Source organism: Bos taurus, chromosome 14 (assembly GCF_002263795.3).
Source record: "Bos taurus isolate L1 Dominette 01449 registration number 42190680 breed Hereford chromosome 14, ARS-UCD2.0, whole genome shotgun sequence".
NCBI classification, from domain to species: domain Eukaryota; kingdom Metazoa; phylum Chordata; class Mammalia; order Artiodactyla; family Bovidae; genus Bos; species Bos taurus.
The window spans coordinates 15,560,963-15,581,695 of record NC_037341.1 but is presented as its reverse complement, the minus strand read 5'-3'; the positions used below and the strand labels follow the sequence as shown (position 1 = coordinate 15,581,695).

Below are 20,733 nucleotides of genomic sequence, written 5' to 3'. Positions count from 1 at the left end.
TATTGTCATCCTGCTTATTTAACATATATGCAGAGTACATCATACAAAATGCCAGGCTGGATGTAGCACAACTGGAATCAAGATTGCCGGGAGAAATATCAATAATCTCAGACATGCAGATGACACCACCCTTATGGCAGAAAGTGAAGAACTAAAGAGACTCTTGGTGAAAGTGAAAGCAGAGAATGAAAAAGCTGGTTTAAAACTCAACATTCAAAAAACTAAGATGACAGCATCCAGTCCCATCACTTCATGGCAAATAGATGGGGAAACAATGGAAAAAATGACAGACTTTATTTTCTGGGGCTCCAAAATCACTGCAGATGGTGACTGCAGCCATGAAATTAAAAGACGCTTGCTCCTTGGAAGAAAAGCTATGAGAAACCTAGACAGCATATTCAAAAACAGAGACATTACTTCGTCGACAAAGGTCCACCTAGTCAAAGCTATCGTTTTTTCAATAGTCATGTATGGATGTGAAAGTTGGATCATAAAGAAAACTGAGCACTGAACTGTGGTGTTGGAGAAGACTCTTGAGAGTCCCTTGGACTGCAAGGAGATCCAACCAGTCAATTTTAAAGGAAATCAGTCCTGAATATCCACTGGGAGGACTGATGTTGAAACTGAAACTCCAATAGTTTGGCCACCTGATGCAAAGAACTGATTCACTGGAAAAGACCCCGATGCTGGGAAAGATTGAAGGCACGAGGAGAAGGGGACAACAGAGGATGAGATGGCTGGATGGCATCACCAACTCAATGGACATGAATCTGAACAAGCCCTGGGAGTTGGTGATGGACAAGGAAGCCTGGCGTGCTGCAGTCCATGGGGTCACAAAGAGGTGGACACGACTGAGCGACTGAACTGACTGAAAGGACAGATGAAAGTGTGCAGGATGGAAACAGCAGAGCAGTGCAGGAAACGTGCATATCACTAGTAGTATGAATGAGGAAGCAGAGGCTAAAACCTTGAGAAAATATACACAAAACTATCAAAGCAATGCAGTGTGGGCATACAGTATGCGCTCCTTGCCAGCTCCACCTCCTTTTCTGGCACAGTATAACTATGGGATTTCATACACCTGGGCAACAGCTTTGCTAGAGATCAGTGAGTCTCCCCTAAAATTACACGTGAAAATTGTAGACATGAGCATTTTTCTGAGGCAATTTTCAAAGGAGTCTGTGATTCAAAAAAAAAAAAATGCTATGGCTATCTGAGCTAAGTGTTAGATAATATTTATGGAACTGAATGACCACAGCTCACAGAAGTAAACTACATAAATGAGAATATGTCTCCAATCAGAGTGACAACAAATACAGTTACAAGAAATTAATGCAAAGCTGAAAACAGTGCTGAAATATTTTAAAATATTAAATTTATATTTTGCTCAAAATTTAAATGGAAAAACACTGAGGAATGGCTGAGGGAAGAAGCAGAGAAAAAGATCATGCAGACAATTACAAAGTGTAGAACTAAATTCATGGGATTTTCTTGTGAACAGAATTCTGTACTCATTCTTGTACTCTGAACAAAGTAAATGCAACTAAAAAAGTGTGGTTTATATTTATACCTTATCTGGTCCATAGATTCAACAGTAAATTTATATGCCCTCAATTTAAGGGAGAGCAGAACCTTAGTAACTTTATTGCTGACATTTAAATTACTTTGTAGTGGCCAACCTTAATAACCAAGGTGCTTTTGTGCATCATTAAAAGTAATTTCTATACTTACCACTCCACCTACACACCGATCTCTATTTCTTCTCATTATGTCTGTGAATTTAAAACAGAAATACCTTTTAGCAAATAGTTTGATTTCTGCAAATTCTTATATGATATTAGCTTTAGCTCACCCAGAAATTCAGCATGTGAGTTCCGACAATGAAGAAACATGGGTAATTTCGTTTGTTCTGACAGTTCAAACTGTTTTTCAAAATACCTGCATGATGCAAAAAAAATTTTTTTTCCTCATTAAGAATTTTATTTTAGCATGAGAAAGATAATTGCCAAATGATTTTTAAGTTAAAGGACTTTTATTCTCTAGAAATTATAGAACAGAAATAGTGAACTCAGGCATTTAAAATACATGAGACCTAGCCAAAGGCTTTTATAAAGACTCCCTAAAGCGATACTTGATTTTCTGGGATTACAAAATTATTTTCAGAAATGTCTGTTAGCTTTTCCATTATAACTGCCAGGTAATTAGGTAGTTCTTTACCATCTCATTGCTGGAAGTAAAGAGCTATATAAGGTTTAAGTTTACAGTGATGGGGACTGTTTTCCCCCAAATAATTACTTTTAACTAGCTTTCTGACTAAATCCCAACAAATGAAGTGGACACCCCCCTAATACCCATGGATCCCTTCCCCCAAAGCAGGTGCTGGTGGCAGAAGAGACACGGCCAGCTCCTTGTCCCCAAAGCTGGCTGGCCACCTCCAGTGGGAATCAACTCATCCCAGGGAGCAGCCAGGTGTTACACTCAGTGGTTTTCACGTGCTGTTATACAAGAAGTTACTGCCACTGAGCAAAGAGGAGGAGTCCCTGAAAAACAACGCAGAGGATTTATTAAATGAATGAGCACAAAAACTGCAATACTCTTTTAGAAAAATGAAAACTACATGATAAAGTGGCAGTCCTGAACATTTTAAAGGACTTTAGAAAAAGGTTTTTCAAGCGCCTCATACCATTATCTCATCTAATCCTCAAAGTAACCCTAGAATAGGAAAGAGCTGATGTCAGAGCAGGTATATGACCTTGTCTAAGATCACAACGCACAAGAGGCTTTCATATAATGACAATATCACAGGACATGACAGGTGGAAGTTCATGTCTCCTTTCATTTCAGTGGTGGTCCCTCTCGATTTCATTAATGGTCATGCAATTTAAGCTCAACCAGGAGTTGCAGACAAGGGTTTAGCTTTTATTAAGGTGTTTGGAAGAACAACTTTTCTATTTAACTTAAATCTCCTTTGCTGTGTTTTCCTATATCCCATCTCCTGGAAATGCTAGACAACTATTTTCCTAGAGCACCTCCTTTGTAAAACTCTTGACAGTCTTCAATTTTAAAATCAGAAATAGAAATGTACTTCTCAAAGAAACAGTCATCCTGAAGTTGGTGGTCTATGTATTATCCATCATTTTTTTGTTTTTTGTTTCAGATTCTGCTGGACTAGAATAAGTAAAAATACTTTCAGTTAATTATCATGGTGCTGAAACTTCACAGTGTAGGAAATATAAACAAACACTTGGAAGAAAAAAATATTTTAATAATTACTACTAGTCATTACTTCAACCTCTAAAGTAATTCAAATGTCAGCAGTGAAGTGTTCTCTAGTCATTATGTAAACTTCACTCTGTATCTGGCTTCTGGCTACACACAGCCACACAACCAAGGCACAGATTTACAGAATCTAATGATCAGCTTGGAAATAAGCCTTCCTATCACAGAGGAGGCAAAAGCACAATTTATGAAAATAACAGATGCCCAATATGCTTACAGGGATTTTATATACTTTGAGGAAAGAAAGGTTGATGTGCTCAAGCTAATAACTAGGTATTATATAAGAAAACTAAGAGGTAAAACATCATTCCTAATAATACAAATTGAGGATAATTGGTACTTAACATCCTATGACTATTGGCTTTAAAGGAAAAACAACCCACAGTGGTAATGGAATAACAGAAGCTAAAGGGCAGGAAGTGGCACCTATTAAGAGACTTCTCAGCTTCTTTTATTTAGGGTTTTTAAAAATTCAGAGATGGGAATTAATCTTTACTTCAGTTAGATTTGCTCTTTTTAGCAAAGTTTTAATTTGCTTCTGGTTGTAGTACTGCTTCTTTGATTTCAGGGTCAACAAAAGCTAAGGACAAGAGCTTGAAAAGTTCAACTTCAGAGTACCAGTAATTATTACAGACATATCTTGTTTTATTGAGCTGCTCAGATACTGTTTTTTGGTTTTTTTTTTTTTTTTTTTTTTTACAAATTGAAGGTTTGTGGCAACTCCACATGAAACAGGTCTATTGGTGCCATTTTTCCAATAGCATTTGCTCACTTTGTGTCTCTGTGTCACATTTTGATAATTCCTGTAATATTTCAAGCTTTTTCATGATCATATTTGTACTGTATTGTATTACTGTATTTTCATGATTGGATCTGTGACCAGTGATCTTTGATCTCACTATAATTGTAGTTTTGGGGTGCCACAAACCTTGCCCATACCAGACAGCAAAACTGATCAACAGTGTGTGTGTCCCCTCGGCTCTCTTCTTCTCCTTGAGCCTCTCTATTCCCTGAGACACAACAACATTGAAATTAGGCCAACTAATAATCCTACAACGAATGGCCTCTGAGTGTTCAAATAAAAGGAAGCATTTCGGGTCTCACACTTTAAATCAAAAGCTAGAAATATTTAAGATTAGCAAGGGAGGCACTTTTAAAGCCAAGACAGACCAAAAGCTAGGCCTCTTGAGTCAGTTAGCCAAGTTGTAAACGCCAAGTTAAAGTTCCTAAAGGAAACAAAAGTGCTATTCCCCTGAATATACAAATGATAAGAAAGCAACACAGCCTTACTGCTGACATGGAGAAAGTTTTAGTGGTCTAGATATTAGAGCAAACCAGCCATAACATTCCCTTAAGCTAAACGCCTGATCCAGAGCAAGATCCTGATTAACTTCAGTTCTATGCAGGCTGAGAGAGGTGAGGAAGCTGCAGTAGGAAAGTCTGAGGCCAGCAGAGGGTGCTTTGTGAGGTTTAAGAAAACCTCTATGTTATCTCTATAACATAAAAGTACAAGATGAAGTTTGGGGTGGCTGCAGCAATTCTTAAGACAAGCACGAAGTCTGGTTTAAAGGTGGTTTAAGAGGGAGGGGACATATGTATATCTATGGCTGATTCATGTTGATGCATGGCAGAAACCATCACAATATTGTGAAGGAATTATCCTCCAATTAAAAATTTTTTTTTAAAAAGTGCAAGGTGAAATAGCAAGTGCTCATGTAGAAGCTGCAGCAAGGTATCCAGAGATCTAGTGAAGATAATTAATGAAGGTCACTATACTCAACAACAGATTTTCAATGCAGATGAAACAGCTTTATGTTGAAAAAAAAGATACCATCAAGGACTTTCATAGCTAGAGAGGAGAAGTCAATGCCTGGCTTCAAAGGATACACTCACACTCTTGTCAGAGGCTAATGCAACTAATGACTTTTAAGTTGAAGCCAATATTCATTTACCAACGTGAAAATCCTAGGACCCTTAAGAATTATGCTAGGACTTCCCTGGTGGTCCAGTGGTTAAGACTCTCTGATTCCACTGCAGGGTGCATGGGTTTGATCTCTGGTCAGGGTAGTTCCTCATGCCACATGATGCGGCCAAAACAGTGCGGGGGTAAGGGGTGGGAAGGGAAAGGAGAAAAAAAGAACTATGCTAAAAATCTACTCTGCCTATTCTCTACAAAGGGAATAACAAAAGCCTGCTGCTGCTACTGCTACTGCTAAGTCGCTTCAGTCGTGTCCGACTCTGCGACCCCATAGATGGCAGCCCAGCAGGCTCCTCTGTCCCTGGGATTCTCCAGGCAAGAATACTGGAGTGGCTTGCCATTTCCTTCTCCAATGCATGAAAGTGAAAAGTGAAAGTGAAGTCACTCAGTCCTGCCCGACTCTTCTCGACCCCATGGACTGCAGCCTACCAGGCTCCTCCGCCCATGGGATTTTCCAGGCAAGAACACTGGAGTGGGGTGCCATTGCCTTCTCCGAACAAAAGCCTAGATGAGAGCTTGTGTTTACAACATGGTTTACTGAATATTTTAAGTGCACTGCTGAAGACAATGCTCAGAAAAAGAGATCCCTTTCAAAATACTACAGTTCACTGACAATGCACCCGCTCACCCCAGAGCACTGATGGGGATGTACAATGAGATTCATGTTGTTTTCATGCCTGCTAACACAACATCCATTATGCAGCCCATGGATCAAGGAGTAATTTTTACTTTCTAGTCTTATTATTTAAGAAAAACATTTTGTAAAGTTATAGCTGCCATAGATAATAATTCCTCTGATGGATCTGGCCAAAATAAACTGAAAACCTAGAAAGGATTCACCATTCTAGATGCCATTAAGAACACTCATGATTTGTGGGAAAAGGTAAAAATCTCAACATTAACAGGAGTTTGGAAAAAGTTGATTTCAACCCTCATAGATGACCCTGAGGGGTTTAAAACTTGAGTGGAGGAAGTAATTACAAATGTGATGAAAATAGCAAGAGAACCAGAATTAGAAGCAGGGCCTAAAGATGTGACTGAACTGCATCATCTTATGATAAAACTTTAATGGATGAGAAGTTGCTTCGTATGGATGAGCAAAGAAAGTTGTTTCTTGAGATGAAATCTATTCCCGGTGAAGATGCTGTGAAGACTGCTGAAATGACATGACATAAACTGAGTTTGATAAAGCGGTGGCAGGGTTTCAGAGGCCTGACTCCTATTTTGAAAGAGGTTCTACTGTGGGTAAAATGCTCCCACACGACACTGCATGCTACAGAGAAACAGTTCGTGACAGAAGAGTCAACGCAGCAAACGTCATCATTGTCTTATTTTAAGAAATTGCTGCAGCCACCACCCTGGTCAGTCAACAACCATCAACGCTGAGGCAAGACCTCTACCAGCAAAAAGCCACCAAAAAGACTGGCTGAAGTCTCAGATGATGGTTAGCAGTGAAATGCTTAGCTTCATTTTTCAGCAATGAAGCATTTTTTAAGTCTGTATATTGTTTTCTAAGACATAATCCTATCACGTACTTGACAGACTACGACACAGTGTAAACCTAACTTTTATATGCACTGGGAAACTAAAACATGCCCGTGACTTGCTCTGTTGTGATGGTCTGGAACTGAACCCCTGATATCTCCGAGGAATGCCTGTAATTTGGCTTGATGTAAATCCAAAACCTAAGCATTCCAGCAGGACACCTTAATCCAGTGTTAATCCTGCCTCAGCCAAATGGGAGAGTGAGACAGACACTCCATGCCATCAGCCCTTATGTTCCTTAAAGCCCCAAATGATTATTTTGAAATTCTGTCTGATGTCTGATTAAATATGACTGCACAGTATCAACATTCTAAAGTCCCAAGAAAAATGCCCAAAGCAAATTCCTCCCACTCAAATGAACGTAACTCTTAACCTGCAACAAAAAAGGAGTGCAGCACCAGGCAAAGCAACCGAAAATGCAGGGTATGCTTAAAGGCTAATCTTTCCATATCTAAGTCAGGCCTTTTCCTATCTACTTGCTTTTCAAAAGCCCCAAACAAAAACTATAGCCAGTGTCTTCTTTTAGGATGGCAGTATTTCTAACACTTATTCAGTACTGACTCTCTGTCGGGCACAGCACAAGGGACTTTACACACCCAGTGTTAAGAAAGGTAGGCACAGTATCCCCGTTTTGAAGACGAGCAAATTGAAATCTACGAAGGAAAACACCAAAAGGCAGGTATGATTCAAACATAAAGATCTGCTGACTCAAAAGGTCTTATTTTTAATACGACGTTATCTATTGCCTTTTTTTGTTTGTTTTTTCAGGTATTTTGTCTAGCATAGTAGCAGGTTTGTTTGTTTGTTTGTTTTTGGTCTTGCCTCCTCCTTAATCCATTATACTAATTTATTTTCTATTTGTCTCTTCTCATACATCATTTTCTTGACTATACATTTTTACTTTAAAAAGCAAAACAATGACAAATTGCACTCTAGTAATTGTGTCAGGTGGACAACTGGCGTATGTAAGCACAGACCAAAGTCTAAATTCTTCCAACAGACTCAACAGTAAAAGCTGAATTATAAACTTTTTATCCATGATGCTCTATAGGCATCAGAAAGATGCCTCCCTCATTATTAAAAATTCTGTGCACATTTACATCATGCTCAGAGTACTGTGCTAGGTGGCATAGGAACTAGAACATGAGGAAGACTTGGTCTGTGCCTTTGAAGAACTCAGACGCTAATGCGTTGTGGGAGTGGAAGGGGTTAACACAAACCCACTTATTACAGTGTGAGAAATGCTGTAACAAGGACAGAGTGCTATATGGCAGAGAATAGGGGTGATGCCGTCGGTACACCTTATGGGAAAGGAGGAAGCAAAGGTAGATAACATAGCTATCTATGACAACAATCCAAATACAATCACTACTGGTGAGTTTTTTTTTTTAACTGTAATTTGATGTTTTATAAGAAAATGAAATCTCAAACTGAACTGCCCATCTATTTAAAATTTCTACGGTACTTTAGTTTGTCCTTAGCTTTACCTGCTCTGGAAGAGGCCTCGGTCACATCCTGTCACCTCAGCAAAGCCATCTGACTGCCCCAGAAAGTGAGTCCTTCCCTCTGCTGTTCACATACTTTCTGATAGCTTTTCCAACCAATTTAATTATTTATGTCCTCTATTGTCTGTAGAGGCATAAGAACCAACTCTTTTTTAAAATTGTATTTATTTTAATTGGAGGATAATTTACAATATTGTGATGGCTTTTGCCATATTCTTCTTTGTATCAGACCGAGGAGACACTTGATAATCATTTACTTAACCAACGGAATTTCACTCTCTCTTACAGGACAGCACCTGGACAATTGGCATGTGTGCTGAAGCATAAACTATACGTTGTTGTTTAGTTGCTAAGTCCTGTCTGACTCCTTCTGACCCCATGGACTGTAGCCTGTCAGGCTCCTCTGTCCGTGGGATTTCCCAGACAAGAATACCGGAGAGGGTTGCCATTTCCTTCTGCAGGGGATCTTCCCAACACAGGGCAGCTCTCGAACCTGAGTCTCCTGCACTGGCGGGCGGGTTCTTTACCACTGACCCACCACAGGCGCCCATGAACTATGCACTGCTATACATATTCTGTTTTTAAGTTCCAATCTCAAGATGATGGTGAAGTATCCGCAGAGCTGATACTATCAGTGTTTTCATGTAACACATGCAAAAATCAGGTTTAAAGCATTTCGGCTGCATATCAGAATCAGTTTATGTCATCTGGATAAAGTCAAGGGCAAGAAATCTTGGGGGTCTCTGCCACTGCCCTTGATGATCACACCACATGATCTGTTCACTTCCTGAGGCTCATCTCGACCAAAAACAGCCATGAAAGTGGAGGTATTATGACCTGCAGGCTTAACCTAAGAAACTATTACAGACAACTGCTCCTCTATTTAAGTGTGAATGTGTGAACTTCTAAGGTTAAGTGAACTGACCTACATGGTATTCAGGAGAGGTACAGAGATTTAGTAATCCTACCAGTAATCAGTCAGTGTCCCTGAAAAAACACAGCAAATAACAAGCTACCAACTAAACAGCTCTGAAAGGCTCTATTACCATGGAGCCTGAAAGGAAAGGTCCATAGAACATCACCCCATCGTGTCACGTGGTTATGGTCCTTCAGGAATTCTGGACCCTGGAGTCCAGGGTACGACAGACTCGCTGTCAGTCTGCTCCTCACTGCAGGCACTTCACGTGGGCCAGACACACTGGGGCTGTCGTGTGCAGGCAGGGGAGCGCAAGAGGAAGCACACTTCTGGCAGGCATAATTTACAAAGCCCCTTCAGGCCACCAAGCACTGGCTTAATCCAAGATCATATGACAAAAATGGCTATTAAATATTATGAGCAAGCTAGACAGTATCTGAAGAGAGAATCTGATCCAGACTCCTCTGTCTTGTTTGAGAACCTAAGCAGGATGAAGGGCTGTTTATTCTTAAATGCTTGAGGAGCAGATATTACACCTTATTTACAGTTCTGTATGCTATGAGTTCCCAGCAGGTTCTGGCACATACCACTCCATAAATATTCACTGAATAGATGAATACCTAAATTAGCCTCCTCCAGAATCTCATTCTGTTTTACCATCTGATAATACACTGTACCTGAAACTCAACAAAATGCTTAGGTCCTAAATTAAGCCCATGACACAATTTTTCTTTTCAGCCTTCAACACAACCCAACAGTCTGGCGACAGGAACTCCAACTAACAGCTATAGGCAATGGTATTATAGGAGGTCTCTGAAGCTTGTGAGCTTGGCGTTTTCTCAGAAGACACCACTCTCAACATGGCTCCTACAAAAGGATTCGCAACTTCCAATCACAATATCCAAAGCCCAACAAGAGTGAAATATGCTTTTGTAGCTTTGGTAATTGACCCTATACTCTTTTTTAAAAATATCTTTTAAGTCATATGCCCCACAACTGAATTTATTTCACCAGAATAGTTCATGTATGAATGCACTTATTATCAAACAAACAAAAATCAAAAGTCTAGCATGTAAAAATCATCCCTGTTTCTAATAAATTAGATGGTTAAACCAATAGGGAACCGCATTCTTCCACCCCTCACAAATTCCATACAAGCGTGCATGGAATCTGTTTCGCTTAACTTCTTAAATACAAAAGGGAAAAAAAAAAACTCTGAAGCTTAACCTAACTACATTCTGAACTGATAAAAACTGTTTAAAAACCACCCTTAAGATTTTACAGAAATTTCTAAAGACAATAAATTTCCTTACTTGAGCTGAGTATCTTTGGAACAAAACTGTAGTCGGTCAAAATCTTTAAAAGATAAAAAAGAATCAAGAATTACTCATGACTTGTAAAGAACAAATCAGCTGTTTTCCCAAACTGAGTCACGCGAACGGGATGAGTTGACACTGACCAAGTCCACATTCCCCTATGGCTACAACTTTCCCCTTGTTGCTTTCAGCAAGATTCAGCAACTCCATCAGGTAATGATCAGGGTCATTCTTTTCGAATTCATCACATCTTGTAGGATGACACCCAACGGTGCTGAAAAACATATCTAGCACAAAATAATGCTTAGGATTATTTCCAAGTATTTTTTCCGTATTTATATTTAATATGAAAAAAGAATATCACATAATTTCAACTGGTCCATTTTTAACAATACCCATAAACTAGTCAAACTATCAGAAATGCACTAGATTAATCATAAGAATTTTTGGAATACTAATGCCAATTTTGGACATGAATATGAAAACTGCTTTAACATGCAGAGGAGTGGAAGAACCGAGAACTTTTAAAAGCCTATCTGTTTGGGGATAACGAGTAAGGAAGGTACTGTGGAAGTAATATTATGTATGGAAGGTAATATTCTTATACACATCAAAAGCCTCTGGGAAGATGTTTTTAGGACTTTAATCACTGAAGTGTCAGTGAATCCTAAAGTATGCATTTTCAAAAGATTTTAATAAATAACAGCTTTTAATGAATAAATCAGTATTTTGAAAAATAACATGGAATGCCTAATTCTTTAGTGTCAAGCACATGAAGTACGCTCCTGGCCCCTCCCCAGCAAAAACAAACAACAAAAAGGTTAAATAAATAAACGCCAGATAAAGGAGGATGTTTTATATAACTAGGGTTCTTGTAGGAATCAACTCCAAAACTTTATGTTCATATGCCTGTATTTAGCCTATAAAGTGAGCATATGAAGGGTTATATACTAAATTATTACTTGCATTCCTGGGGTCTTACACAGTGTCTCTGATCTGAATGATAAATATTTTAATAAATGATCTTTTGTAGCTTAAGTTAAAGAGCAAATAAAAAGCAACTCATATCTTAAACATATTACAGTATACACACAAAAATTCTGTATCGGGAATATCTGAGGTTAAATTCTATGCCTAGTGAACTTAATTCTCATTAACTGAAATCTTAAAATAATCCTTATTAAATACAAGAGGGCTCATCTGATATGACAATGGGCACTTTGAATCTTTTCATCTTAGTCAGTCTATCTTCCTGCTGTGTCTACAGTCATGATCTGCTATATCTGTACCTGAGGCAGTTCTCAGAAAGACTTCTTCAAAATAACTTAATTCACATTGTGGGAGGTAAAAGTAATATGAGGATACCATTTGTTTGTGCCAAATGCAGTGCATCTTTACTGTCTTGTAGATTTCCACCTGTAATCATAAACTGAAACAGAAAGGAATAAAATAAGTCCACTTTAACAGAGTGTCAACAAGTTTCCCAAACATGCTTTCCTGCTTTTTTTCCCAAAACGCTTCTCTCTCTTCGACTGTCACACACCAACCTGCAGAACTCAACTGGTCACTTTTTAAAACTGAGGTTTATTTAACTTACAAGCAGTAGCTACTAAGTGCCCTGATATCACACTATGGAACTTAAATCTTCATATATATATGTCTGTGTGTGTATATATATGTGTATATATATATAGTTTATTTACTCATTATTTTTATTTTTGGCTGGGCTGGTCTTCATAGCTGTGCGGGCTTTTTTCTAGTTGTGGTGAGCGGGGGCTACTCTCCAGTTTTGGTGCCTGAGTTTTTCATTGTGGGGGACTGTCTTGTTGCAGAGCCTGGGCTCTAGGGTGTGTGGGCTCAGTAGTTGCAGCTCCCATCTCTAAAGCACATGCTCATCCAGCGGATTAGCTGCTTCATGGCATGTGGGATTTCCCAGATCAGGGATCGAACTTTTGTCTTCTGCACTGGCAGGTGGATTCTTTACCACTGAGCTACCAGGAAGCCTTATGGAACTCAAATCTTATTCCCTGTGCTCATGTGTGGGCTAGCTTGCTACTTTAAAAAATACCAGTTAAAGAGAAATATCTATTCAAACAATTTGACACTGAGCTAAAATTCATTTGCTTAGAACTCTGTAAAAGTAGTAGGAATTCTCCTGATTATCAAATTATTACCATAAAAATTAAAGTGTTCTCACAGTTGCTTGAAATGTTGTACATAGTATAAAAGCTAAACACAGTGATTAGAGATATATCTTTTTGATGACTGCTTGCTGCTGCTGCTAAGTCGCTTCAGTCGTGTCCGACTCTATGCGACCCCATAGATGGCAGCCCACCAGGCTCCCCCGTCCCTGGGATTCTCCAGGCAAGAACACTGGAGTGGGTTGCCATTTCCTTCTCCAATGCATGAAAGTGAAAAGGGAAAGTGAAGTCGCTCTGTCATGTCTGGCTCCTAGCGACCCCATGGACTGTAGCCTGCTTACTTCTAACCAAAGCTAAATTATGTTATAAAATCTACTAATAGTTGCCCCTTAAGAAACCCTGTAATTCAGATGGATTTTTAAAAACTTCTTCAAGAAGACTTGGCCATTTACTAAATTTCTGATCACATGGAAGAACCACCCACAAGGTGTGTGTCACTTAAACTGATGAGAACATAAAATTTTGACATTTTATTTCATTAACTTGCTAATATAACAATACGTATCACAAAATGCTAAGTGTGGCATTGGCTCTTTCTCATTGCAGTATTTTAACCAATATTTAGGTGTTTTTTTTAAAAGCATAATAACAAAAATGAAACGTTACCTTTTTAACACCAATCTGAACAGCTCTCTCTATTACGTCCTGTAAGTCATCTGCAAGAGATGAAGCCCACATTAAAATCTGGTAAATAAAAACTCACTTACCTATAATTTAATTATCCTATATTGAATACATAGAAATCACAGTTACTAAATCCAAGTGAAATCAATACTATTTGGTAAGTGCTTATCATATAATAAGACCTAGCAATACCTTAAGAAAAAAAAAAAGAAACCCATATAAGGCAAAATAGGTGAACTGTACTTCTGTTTTGTTGATCAAAAGGGCGAAAAGTCTGTTTGGGTTTACGGTTTGCTTTTTTTTATTTAGAAGCTTTTATTTCAATGATAGTAAATGGAAACTATACTGATTTACAATAGGCCTGCACCTCTACCTGATACTGCTGTTAGTTTCTAACTGGCCCAAATCTTAATTTTCTCATTTAGGCACATCTTTATAAACTTTTTTGGACCCTGATATTCAGGGTAAGTTAACTTCTTCCTTGGGGCAGTTTAGTATGAAAATTATGTTCACTGGCTAGCTTCCTTTAACTAAAGGCCTCTAGACTCTCAGGCAACCTGTCCTAGCTTGAGACCATACTTTATATAGATACTTAAGTGAATCACAGTATAAGGGAGGAGATAATCCAGCAAGTTGGAATGTACTGTATGAACATACCATACATTTCTGCCATCGCCCATAGTCAAACACTAGATAAGGAGGCCTACAGTTAAGTACCAAATTACTCTTCCCAGACTGCTGCCCTCAGACACAAAGATGTACACTGGTATCCCCAGAAATCTGAAATGAACCCACACGAAAAGCAAATTAACAGATTATTACCTATGTGGTCCCACTGTCAAATTATAAAGCAATTCCACTATTAAAATTATAGGAAGCAGTTAATGGGACTACGAGAAAAGCTTCGTCCCACATACAGTAATATTCATCTAGTTTTCCATTCATCTATCAGCTGTTTTCACAAGATTAGCATTAAAAAAAACACAACCCCAAACACATCTAACCCTCAAATCCCCGCCCACACCAAATACTGGTCTTTGTCCATTCTGAGGACAGGATGTCCCAAGAGTGACGAAGGTGGGAGCCAATTCCCCTACAGCCTTCTTCAACCACCCCATCAACTGCTCTTCATTTCTCGAACTACCTTTCTTTTCCAAAGAGGTAATGCTGAGGTCAGTCAGAAAGGCTTTCTGAGAAGCCTGCCCTGGATTTCTGCGTCTGCTCCAGTCGTTTCACGATGAACCGGCTTGTATCAATGAAGCGCTCAACGCAGTTCACGAGACAGGCCTCAGCCCGGCTGTCCAACCTTGGTCCAGGCTTGTCCACGCACTTCTCCCAGCAAAGTTCCGTCATCTGGTGCACCAGCTGCTGGAAGCGCTGCTTCTGGGTCTCCACCTCGATGAAATGCCGCAGCTGCGGGTCGACTGCGCCCATACCCAACGCGGAGGAGGACGACGACGAGGGATCCATCCCAGCGCCGCCCCGCGGCCGGAGACAGACGCCGCGCCAACTCACGTGCCTCCGCGGCGGAACCGGAAGCACTATGGCTTGCCTTTTATGCATATCGTTATCTCAATTTCTATGTTCAAAGTTTTATACTTTATAACATTTTGTGACAATAGCTAGTTTACACATGTTCATGATCGTGGTTTACCAATATAGCTGATATGGGTTTCACTTCGTTTACAGTTTTATCCAAGACGCACAATAAATCCTTTAATATTTCAATTTTAAGGGTGGGTTAAGCTTTTTATGCTCTTGAGTCAGAAAATGTCTTCATAAATAGCTTAACAAAAGAAAAGTTTACCTTGATGCTTTTGAACCCCCCTATAAATTCCTCTGAACATAGGATCTGTCAAGTTGATACCAATATCTGTGGAAAGCAAAAACAAAACAAAACATATAATCATGGAGGGCCTCTATTTGAAATTTTTACTTTAAATAAAAGGTCCAGTTACTAACTTTTTCATTCACACAAAATCTAAGTGCCTATTGCTTGTCAGTCACTGTGCTAGACACTTGGGATACCAAGATGAAAGCCAGTAGTCCTGCTCTCAAGAAACTCACTGCAGAACTGGGAAGGCATACCCCTTAATAGCCAATTAAGACATTACAATTAGGGGACTTCCCTGGTGGTCCAGTAGTCAAGAATCTGCCTTGCAATGCAAGAGATTCAAGTTCGATCCCTGGTTGGGGAACTAAGATCCCACATGCCATGAAGCAACTAAGCCCACCAGCCACAACTAGAGAGTCCAGAGATTCAGGGTGCCACAACTACGATCTGACACAGGATCTTAAATATTGAAATAAACAAGCTGATTTTTTTTAAATAAAGAAATCACAAGAAGATACTAGCACTGTGGGACACACAAGAGGACCACCCAACTTAGTCTGCTAGTTAGTCCAGAAGAAGCTTCCAGAAAGAAGCACTTCTTGAACTGAATCTTCAAGGATGAGTTGGGGAGTTACCCAGCAGAAGACAGGAAACTCCAGATAAGAGGAAGCAGCAGAAACAAAGCATCTGGGGTCTGAAATAGCACAGTGATAGTGAAGAGATGGGAGTGACCAGAAAAGGGCAGACTCAACCATGTTACAGATACTTGTCTTTAAAACACCAGATGCACCAAGAAGCGCTGATGGCTTCCAAGACTGGAATTCTGGACCTCTCGTTCTGGTGTCTTTGTAGAAGGTGGGATCTGAATGGGGCAAATGGAGTCAGGATAGTTCATCTGGAAACAGTCAAGAGTTCCTACTTGCAATGAAGAGAACCTGAATTAGGGTTATACAAGTGGAGATGCAGAGAGGGCAATAAATTATTGTCTTTATTCACCAAATAGTTATGAATACCAATACTATGCCAAATATTATGTAAAGAGTTAGGGGGTACGGAAATGAACAAGACCTGTCACTTGGTCCCAGCCTTCTAGGAATTTACAGTCTATATAGGAACTGCAAATAACATTTGTGATATAAAGTGGTTTGACAGAAAACAAAATTATGTAATACAATTATCCTTCAATTAAAAAAAAAAAAATAAGCTGGACTGTAAGCAACATGAGGCAAGACGTGTTTATCTTCTTCAATGTTCTATCCCTAGAACCTAGCATAATGGTTGGTGTATAGTAGGAGCTTTATATACTTTTAAGCCTATAAATAATCACTTTACAGCTTTGTGCTTCAGAGCGCCAAGAAGGAGCATAGTTTTGGCAAGAATGATGAAAAGGCTCCACAGAAGATCGAGATCTTGTAGAAAGCTAAAGCTTAAACGCTGACAGACAGAAAGGGCATCCTGCATACAGGGGTGTGTAGAAGTCTGGAAGAGATTCACTGTGCTGTAGAGGTTCACAGTGGAGAGTGATTTTACAGTCCGTCTCTTCTTTTAACCTCTCCCCTCCCTGCCAACCCCTGCCCCCAACATCCAGCAATGTCTGTATTCATTTCTAGTCGTCACACTGAGGGGAGCGCTCCTGACAGTTCCTAAGAGCCCCAGCTGGTTGACCCCCCAGGATCAACCTGAGGTTGAGGTAATTGTTATTAATTACTGCCAGCTGCTCTCTCACTGGTTCATCTGATGGGAGTGAGCACAGAGGCTACTAGATGGGCATCTTCTAAACCTCTGCTTTTCAAACGAGGGGTATTCCAGAGTATGTAACACCCTGAGATTTCCTGGAGTATCCATTTTACTTTGGAAAATCTTGGGGATAACATAGCCTTTAATTTTAGAAGGGCACTATATTATTTCAAAGTTAAACACAAGACATCCAGAGAAGTTCTGTAAATGCATCAAGATTTACAAACCACTGCCGCCACCCCTATCACCCGGAGGTATATCCTTCACTCTGGGTCCTTAAGTGACCTTTGGTGGGTGAGTTTTAGAGCAGGAGGGCTTCCCTGGTGGCTCAGCTGGTAAAGAATCCACCTGCAATGTGTAAGACCTGGATTCAATCCCTGGGTTGGGAAGATCCCTCGGAGAAAGGAATGGCTATCCACTCCAGTATTCTGGCGTGGAGAATTCCATGTACAGAGGAGCCTGGTAGGCTACAGTCCATGGGATTGCAAAGAATCAGACTGAGTGACTTTACTTTTTAGAGCAGAAACTCACCATCATTGAAAAGGGAGCTTCCACTCCATTCCAAATTTTACCACTTTGCAATGATTAAGCATAGATTCTTATTGCTATTCAGATTGAGAAGACGGTCACTTGTGGTATGATATGCAGACAATGTCACAGAAATTAGTCTCAAGTATAACCTAAGACACAATGTTGAAGTGTCTCCTAGGAGGGAGCAATATTTCCCATAAAACACAGATACTTCTGCTTCCTGCCCTCCTTCCCCAGATTAGAAACACAGGCAGCCATTGGTTATGCAATTTGAAAAGGGGGTAATGTAGGATTACAACCTGGGGATAGTTAGCTGTCCTAAATAAAAATCTAAGGTTGCTTTTATAACACTGGTTTAATTTTTCTATTATTAAAAAAAAAAAAAAAAAAGTTGGCCATGCCGTTTGGCTTATGGGATCTCAGTTGCCCAACCAGGGACTGAACCTCAGCCATGGCAGTGAAAGCACTGAATTCCACCCACTAGACCACCAGAGAACTTCCTCCACTGGTGTAATTTTTCATGCAACTGCTACATGTAAAGCTTGTCCATGGAACACCTGTCCATGGGTCTAACAGGTTGTTTTCCAAAGTATTGCTCATGAATACTACAGGCAGAAATTTGTGTAGTGGGTCATAGGCAGAACTTTTTAAACGGCATGGAATAAACTCACATAACAAAGACAGAATGCATAGTATGATCCCATTTTTGTTATAAAAAGACACATCTGATATGTTTGCCTATTTTTATGTCTCTGTATAAATTTAAAAATTATGGAAGGATATAAACTTTAAACATTGTTTACCCCTGGAGAGTGGAAATGAAGAGCATACAGAAAGAAATATGTTTCAATTAAACCCACCTTCTGTAAGAAGTCTTTTCTAGCTTATCTGGTTGAGATTCCTTGATCAATTTTCTTACCACCTATACTAAAATTACACATCTTTTACCCACTCATTCATACTTCCACTGAACAGTCACTGTACTAAATAAGCCCCTGGGAAACAAAGACAAATACCATAAATACCACCAAGTATCTGCCTTAAAAGAGTGTAGACTAATGGGAAAGGCAGATATATAAGTATTTTAATTATAAAATAATGTGGTAAAGTAAAGGGTAGGTAAAAATCAACCAGGCAAGAGGATGTCAGAGACAGAAGGGACATTATGGTCCCAAACTGCCACTCTAAAACCTTTTCAGAAGGAAGAAACAGCACCTCCAAGTGTTTACAGAGCATAAAAAGGATGCGGTTGGAAAAGCAGGCAGGGCCAGACCACAGAAAGGCTTTGTATGCTATTCTGTGTGCTAGGTCGCTTTGGCTGTGTCTGACCCTTTGTGACGCCACGGAGTGTAGCCCATCAAGCTCCTCTGTCCGTGGAATTCTCCATGCTAGAATATACTGGAGTGGGCTGCCATTTCCTTCTGCAATGCTATGTTAAGGCACTTCAACTATGCTGAGGACAGTAACTAAAAGATCTGAAGCAGAAGAAACATGTAGCTGACTTTTTATACAGACCACTCTGGAGGCTAGAGAAAGGATTAAAGAGACATAACTCGAGGCAAGGATTAAGTTTTTATTACAAATGCAAAACTTTTAAAAAGTGTGTTTCCTTTTCTTTGTGGAGGGTTTCGTGGCTCTCACCCCATCTACCCCATCAATTATATCACAGATTGTAATAAAGAGGCTGAGAGACACTGCACCTGCAAAGTGTCTCCAACTTCCGAGGACCTACCTGTCCCCCACCCCAGGCTCTCCCACAGTATTTTAAGAAACCTCTTTCGTGGCACTTTAAGGTGCCACTTAAACACTCTCCGCTGCATTCGCTTTGACTGTACATACCTCTCCAGCCTGAAAACTAACTGTACCACTAGATTCTTTATAATTCCACATACTTAGCACAATATCTTTGTAAAAAAAATGCTGCCCAAAACAACTCTTAGATCTAAGTTTATAATCCTAACCTCTTTGAATGCAAGACATTTCCAACTGACCAGTAACTGTCTCCACCTGATGTCCTGTAAGATTCTCACATTTACCTAATACAAATGGATTTCCTTACGTCTCCCACCCACTTCAGGCTTCCATTTCATATTGAGGTATTTATCCCAACCCTGAATCATGTTTACTGTCCCTTACTTGTAAACTCTCAGCCACTAAACGCTGCATCTGTACCTCTTCCCCATTTCTCTCTCCCTTTTCCAATGCCCTTGCTCAAGTTCCGATATGCTTCCCTGCCTCTCCCTGTGAGCTACCAAACCTACACAACAGCTGTCATTTTCCCACTTCAAGTGGCTAGAAAGTTCACAAAGAAGGCACATGCCCTGCTTTACCCACTGCTGTATCCCACAGCCCAAGGCTCCCAATGTGAAACTGGCATCCAATGATTTGCTTAAGGAATGCTCCTTGTCAAAAGCCTCCAGTGAACCTCCACTCTATACACAGTAAAATTAAACTCAGCAACACATTCAATTCCCAAGTCAGCTTTCCAATCCTAGCTCACAATATCCGTGCCCTCCCCTCGCCCCCGCCCCCCGACCTTTCCTGAGTGCGTGGTACTAAATGCGCGTACTCCTTTAGTTCCTGTCGAATTCTTCCTCTCTTGTTCTACCGATGCTGAAAGGTTAGTGTACTTGCCAAGTACAGAACTTGTTTCTCTTCCCATTGTCCTCCAGTTTCCCCACCAGATGGTGATGCCAGCAGATTAAGGACAGATCTGTGTTCCTAGGACGATGCCTGGCCCACCAGAGGCGCTCAGTAAATGTTATATGAACTATGATACGAATACAGTGAGTGAACACGTCCCTCGAAGCCATACCCGTCCTCCTCTCCGCCAAACAAGCGGGAAGGGGTGGAAGGTGCACGTAGGCTAGAAGCGAATACAAAGTCTGGCTTTGAGTTTTTTAGTGGTTGTTCTTTTTTTCTTTTTATTGAATACAACAACATATTGGAAAGAGCACAAGTCATAACTGCGAAGTTCGTCAATTTTCACAAATAAGTACACCGGTGAAGCCAGCACCCAGACTGAGCACCAGAACATTACCAGCACCCAGAGGCCTCCCCGCGCCCTCTTGCGCGGAGTGCACGTTCAACCCGGCAAAGAGCTGGAGAGCTCACGTCCTGGGCCCTCTAGCAGCGGTGCGCGATGCCCGGGAATCGAAATGCCCCAAATCCTGGCAAACTCTTACCCACGAATTTGAAACGACTCATGACTGCAGCCCCAGGTTCTCCTCGGCGGAAGCGGAAAAGGCCCTCTATCGCCCCGCCCCC

At 40.3% G+C, this 20,733-nt stretch overlaps 2 protein-coding genes across 5 annotated transcripts in view; both read right to left on the bottom strand.

Annotated features, from left to right (window-relative positions):
- The window catches only part of TATDN1 (TatD DNase domain containing 1), a 31,497-nt gene extending 10,778 nt beyond the window's left edge, over positions 1-20,719 (bottom strand). The window contains exons 1-8 of one of the 4 annotated variants that reach the window (NM_001075402.2): positions 20,652-20,711; positions 15,172-15,237; positions 13,347-13,396; positions 11,905-11,968; positions 10,683-10,826; positions 10,537-10,579; positions 1,853-1,938; positions 1,732-1,772 (exon numbers count right to left, since the gene is read on the bottom strand). In NM_001075402.2, the coding sequence (NP_001068870.1) occupies positions 1,732-1,772; positions 1,853-1,938; positions 10,537-10,579; positions 10,683-10,826; positions 11,905-11,968; positions 13,347-13,396; positions 15,172-15,237; positions 20,652-20,673 (516 nt within the window). In that variant the 5' untranslated portion in view covers positions 20,674-20,711. Of the gene's footprint in view, positions 1-1,731; positions 1,773-1,852; positions 1,939-10,536; positions 10,580-10,682; positions 10,827-11,828; positions 11,969-13,346; positions 13,399-14,508; positions 14,529-15,171; positions 15,238-20,651 lie in introns of those variants that run through there. The other 3 variants (XM_005215355.5, XM_059893165.1, XM_015474416.3) reach the window with 3 other exon arrangements.
- Positions 13,347-15,165, bottom strand: LOC132342188 (mitochondrial import inner membrane translocase subunit Tim8 A-like). The gene is made up of 2 exons (XM_059874414.1): positions 14,509-15,165; positions 13,347-13,396 (listed from the first exon to the last, which is right to left on the bottom strand). Exon 1 carries the CDS (start codon positions 14,925-14,927, stop codon positions 14,538-14,540), a length of 390 nt encoding a protein of 129 aa, XP_059730397.1. The 5' UTR covers positions 14,928-15,165; the 3' UTR covers positions 13,347-13,396; positions 14,509-14,537.
- Positions 20,720-20,733: the final 14 nt, after the last annotated feature.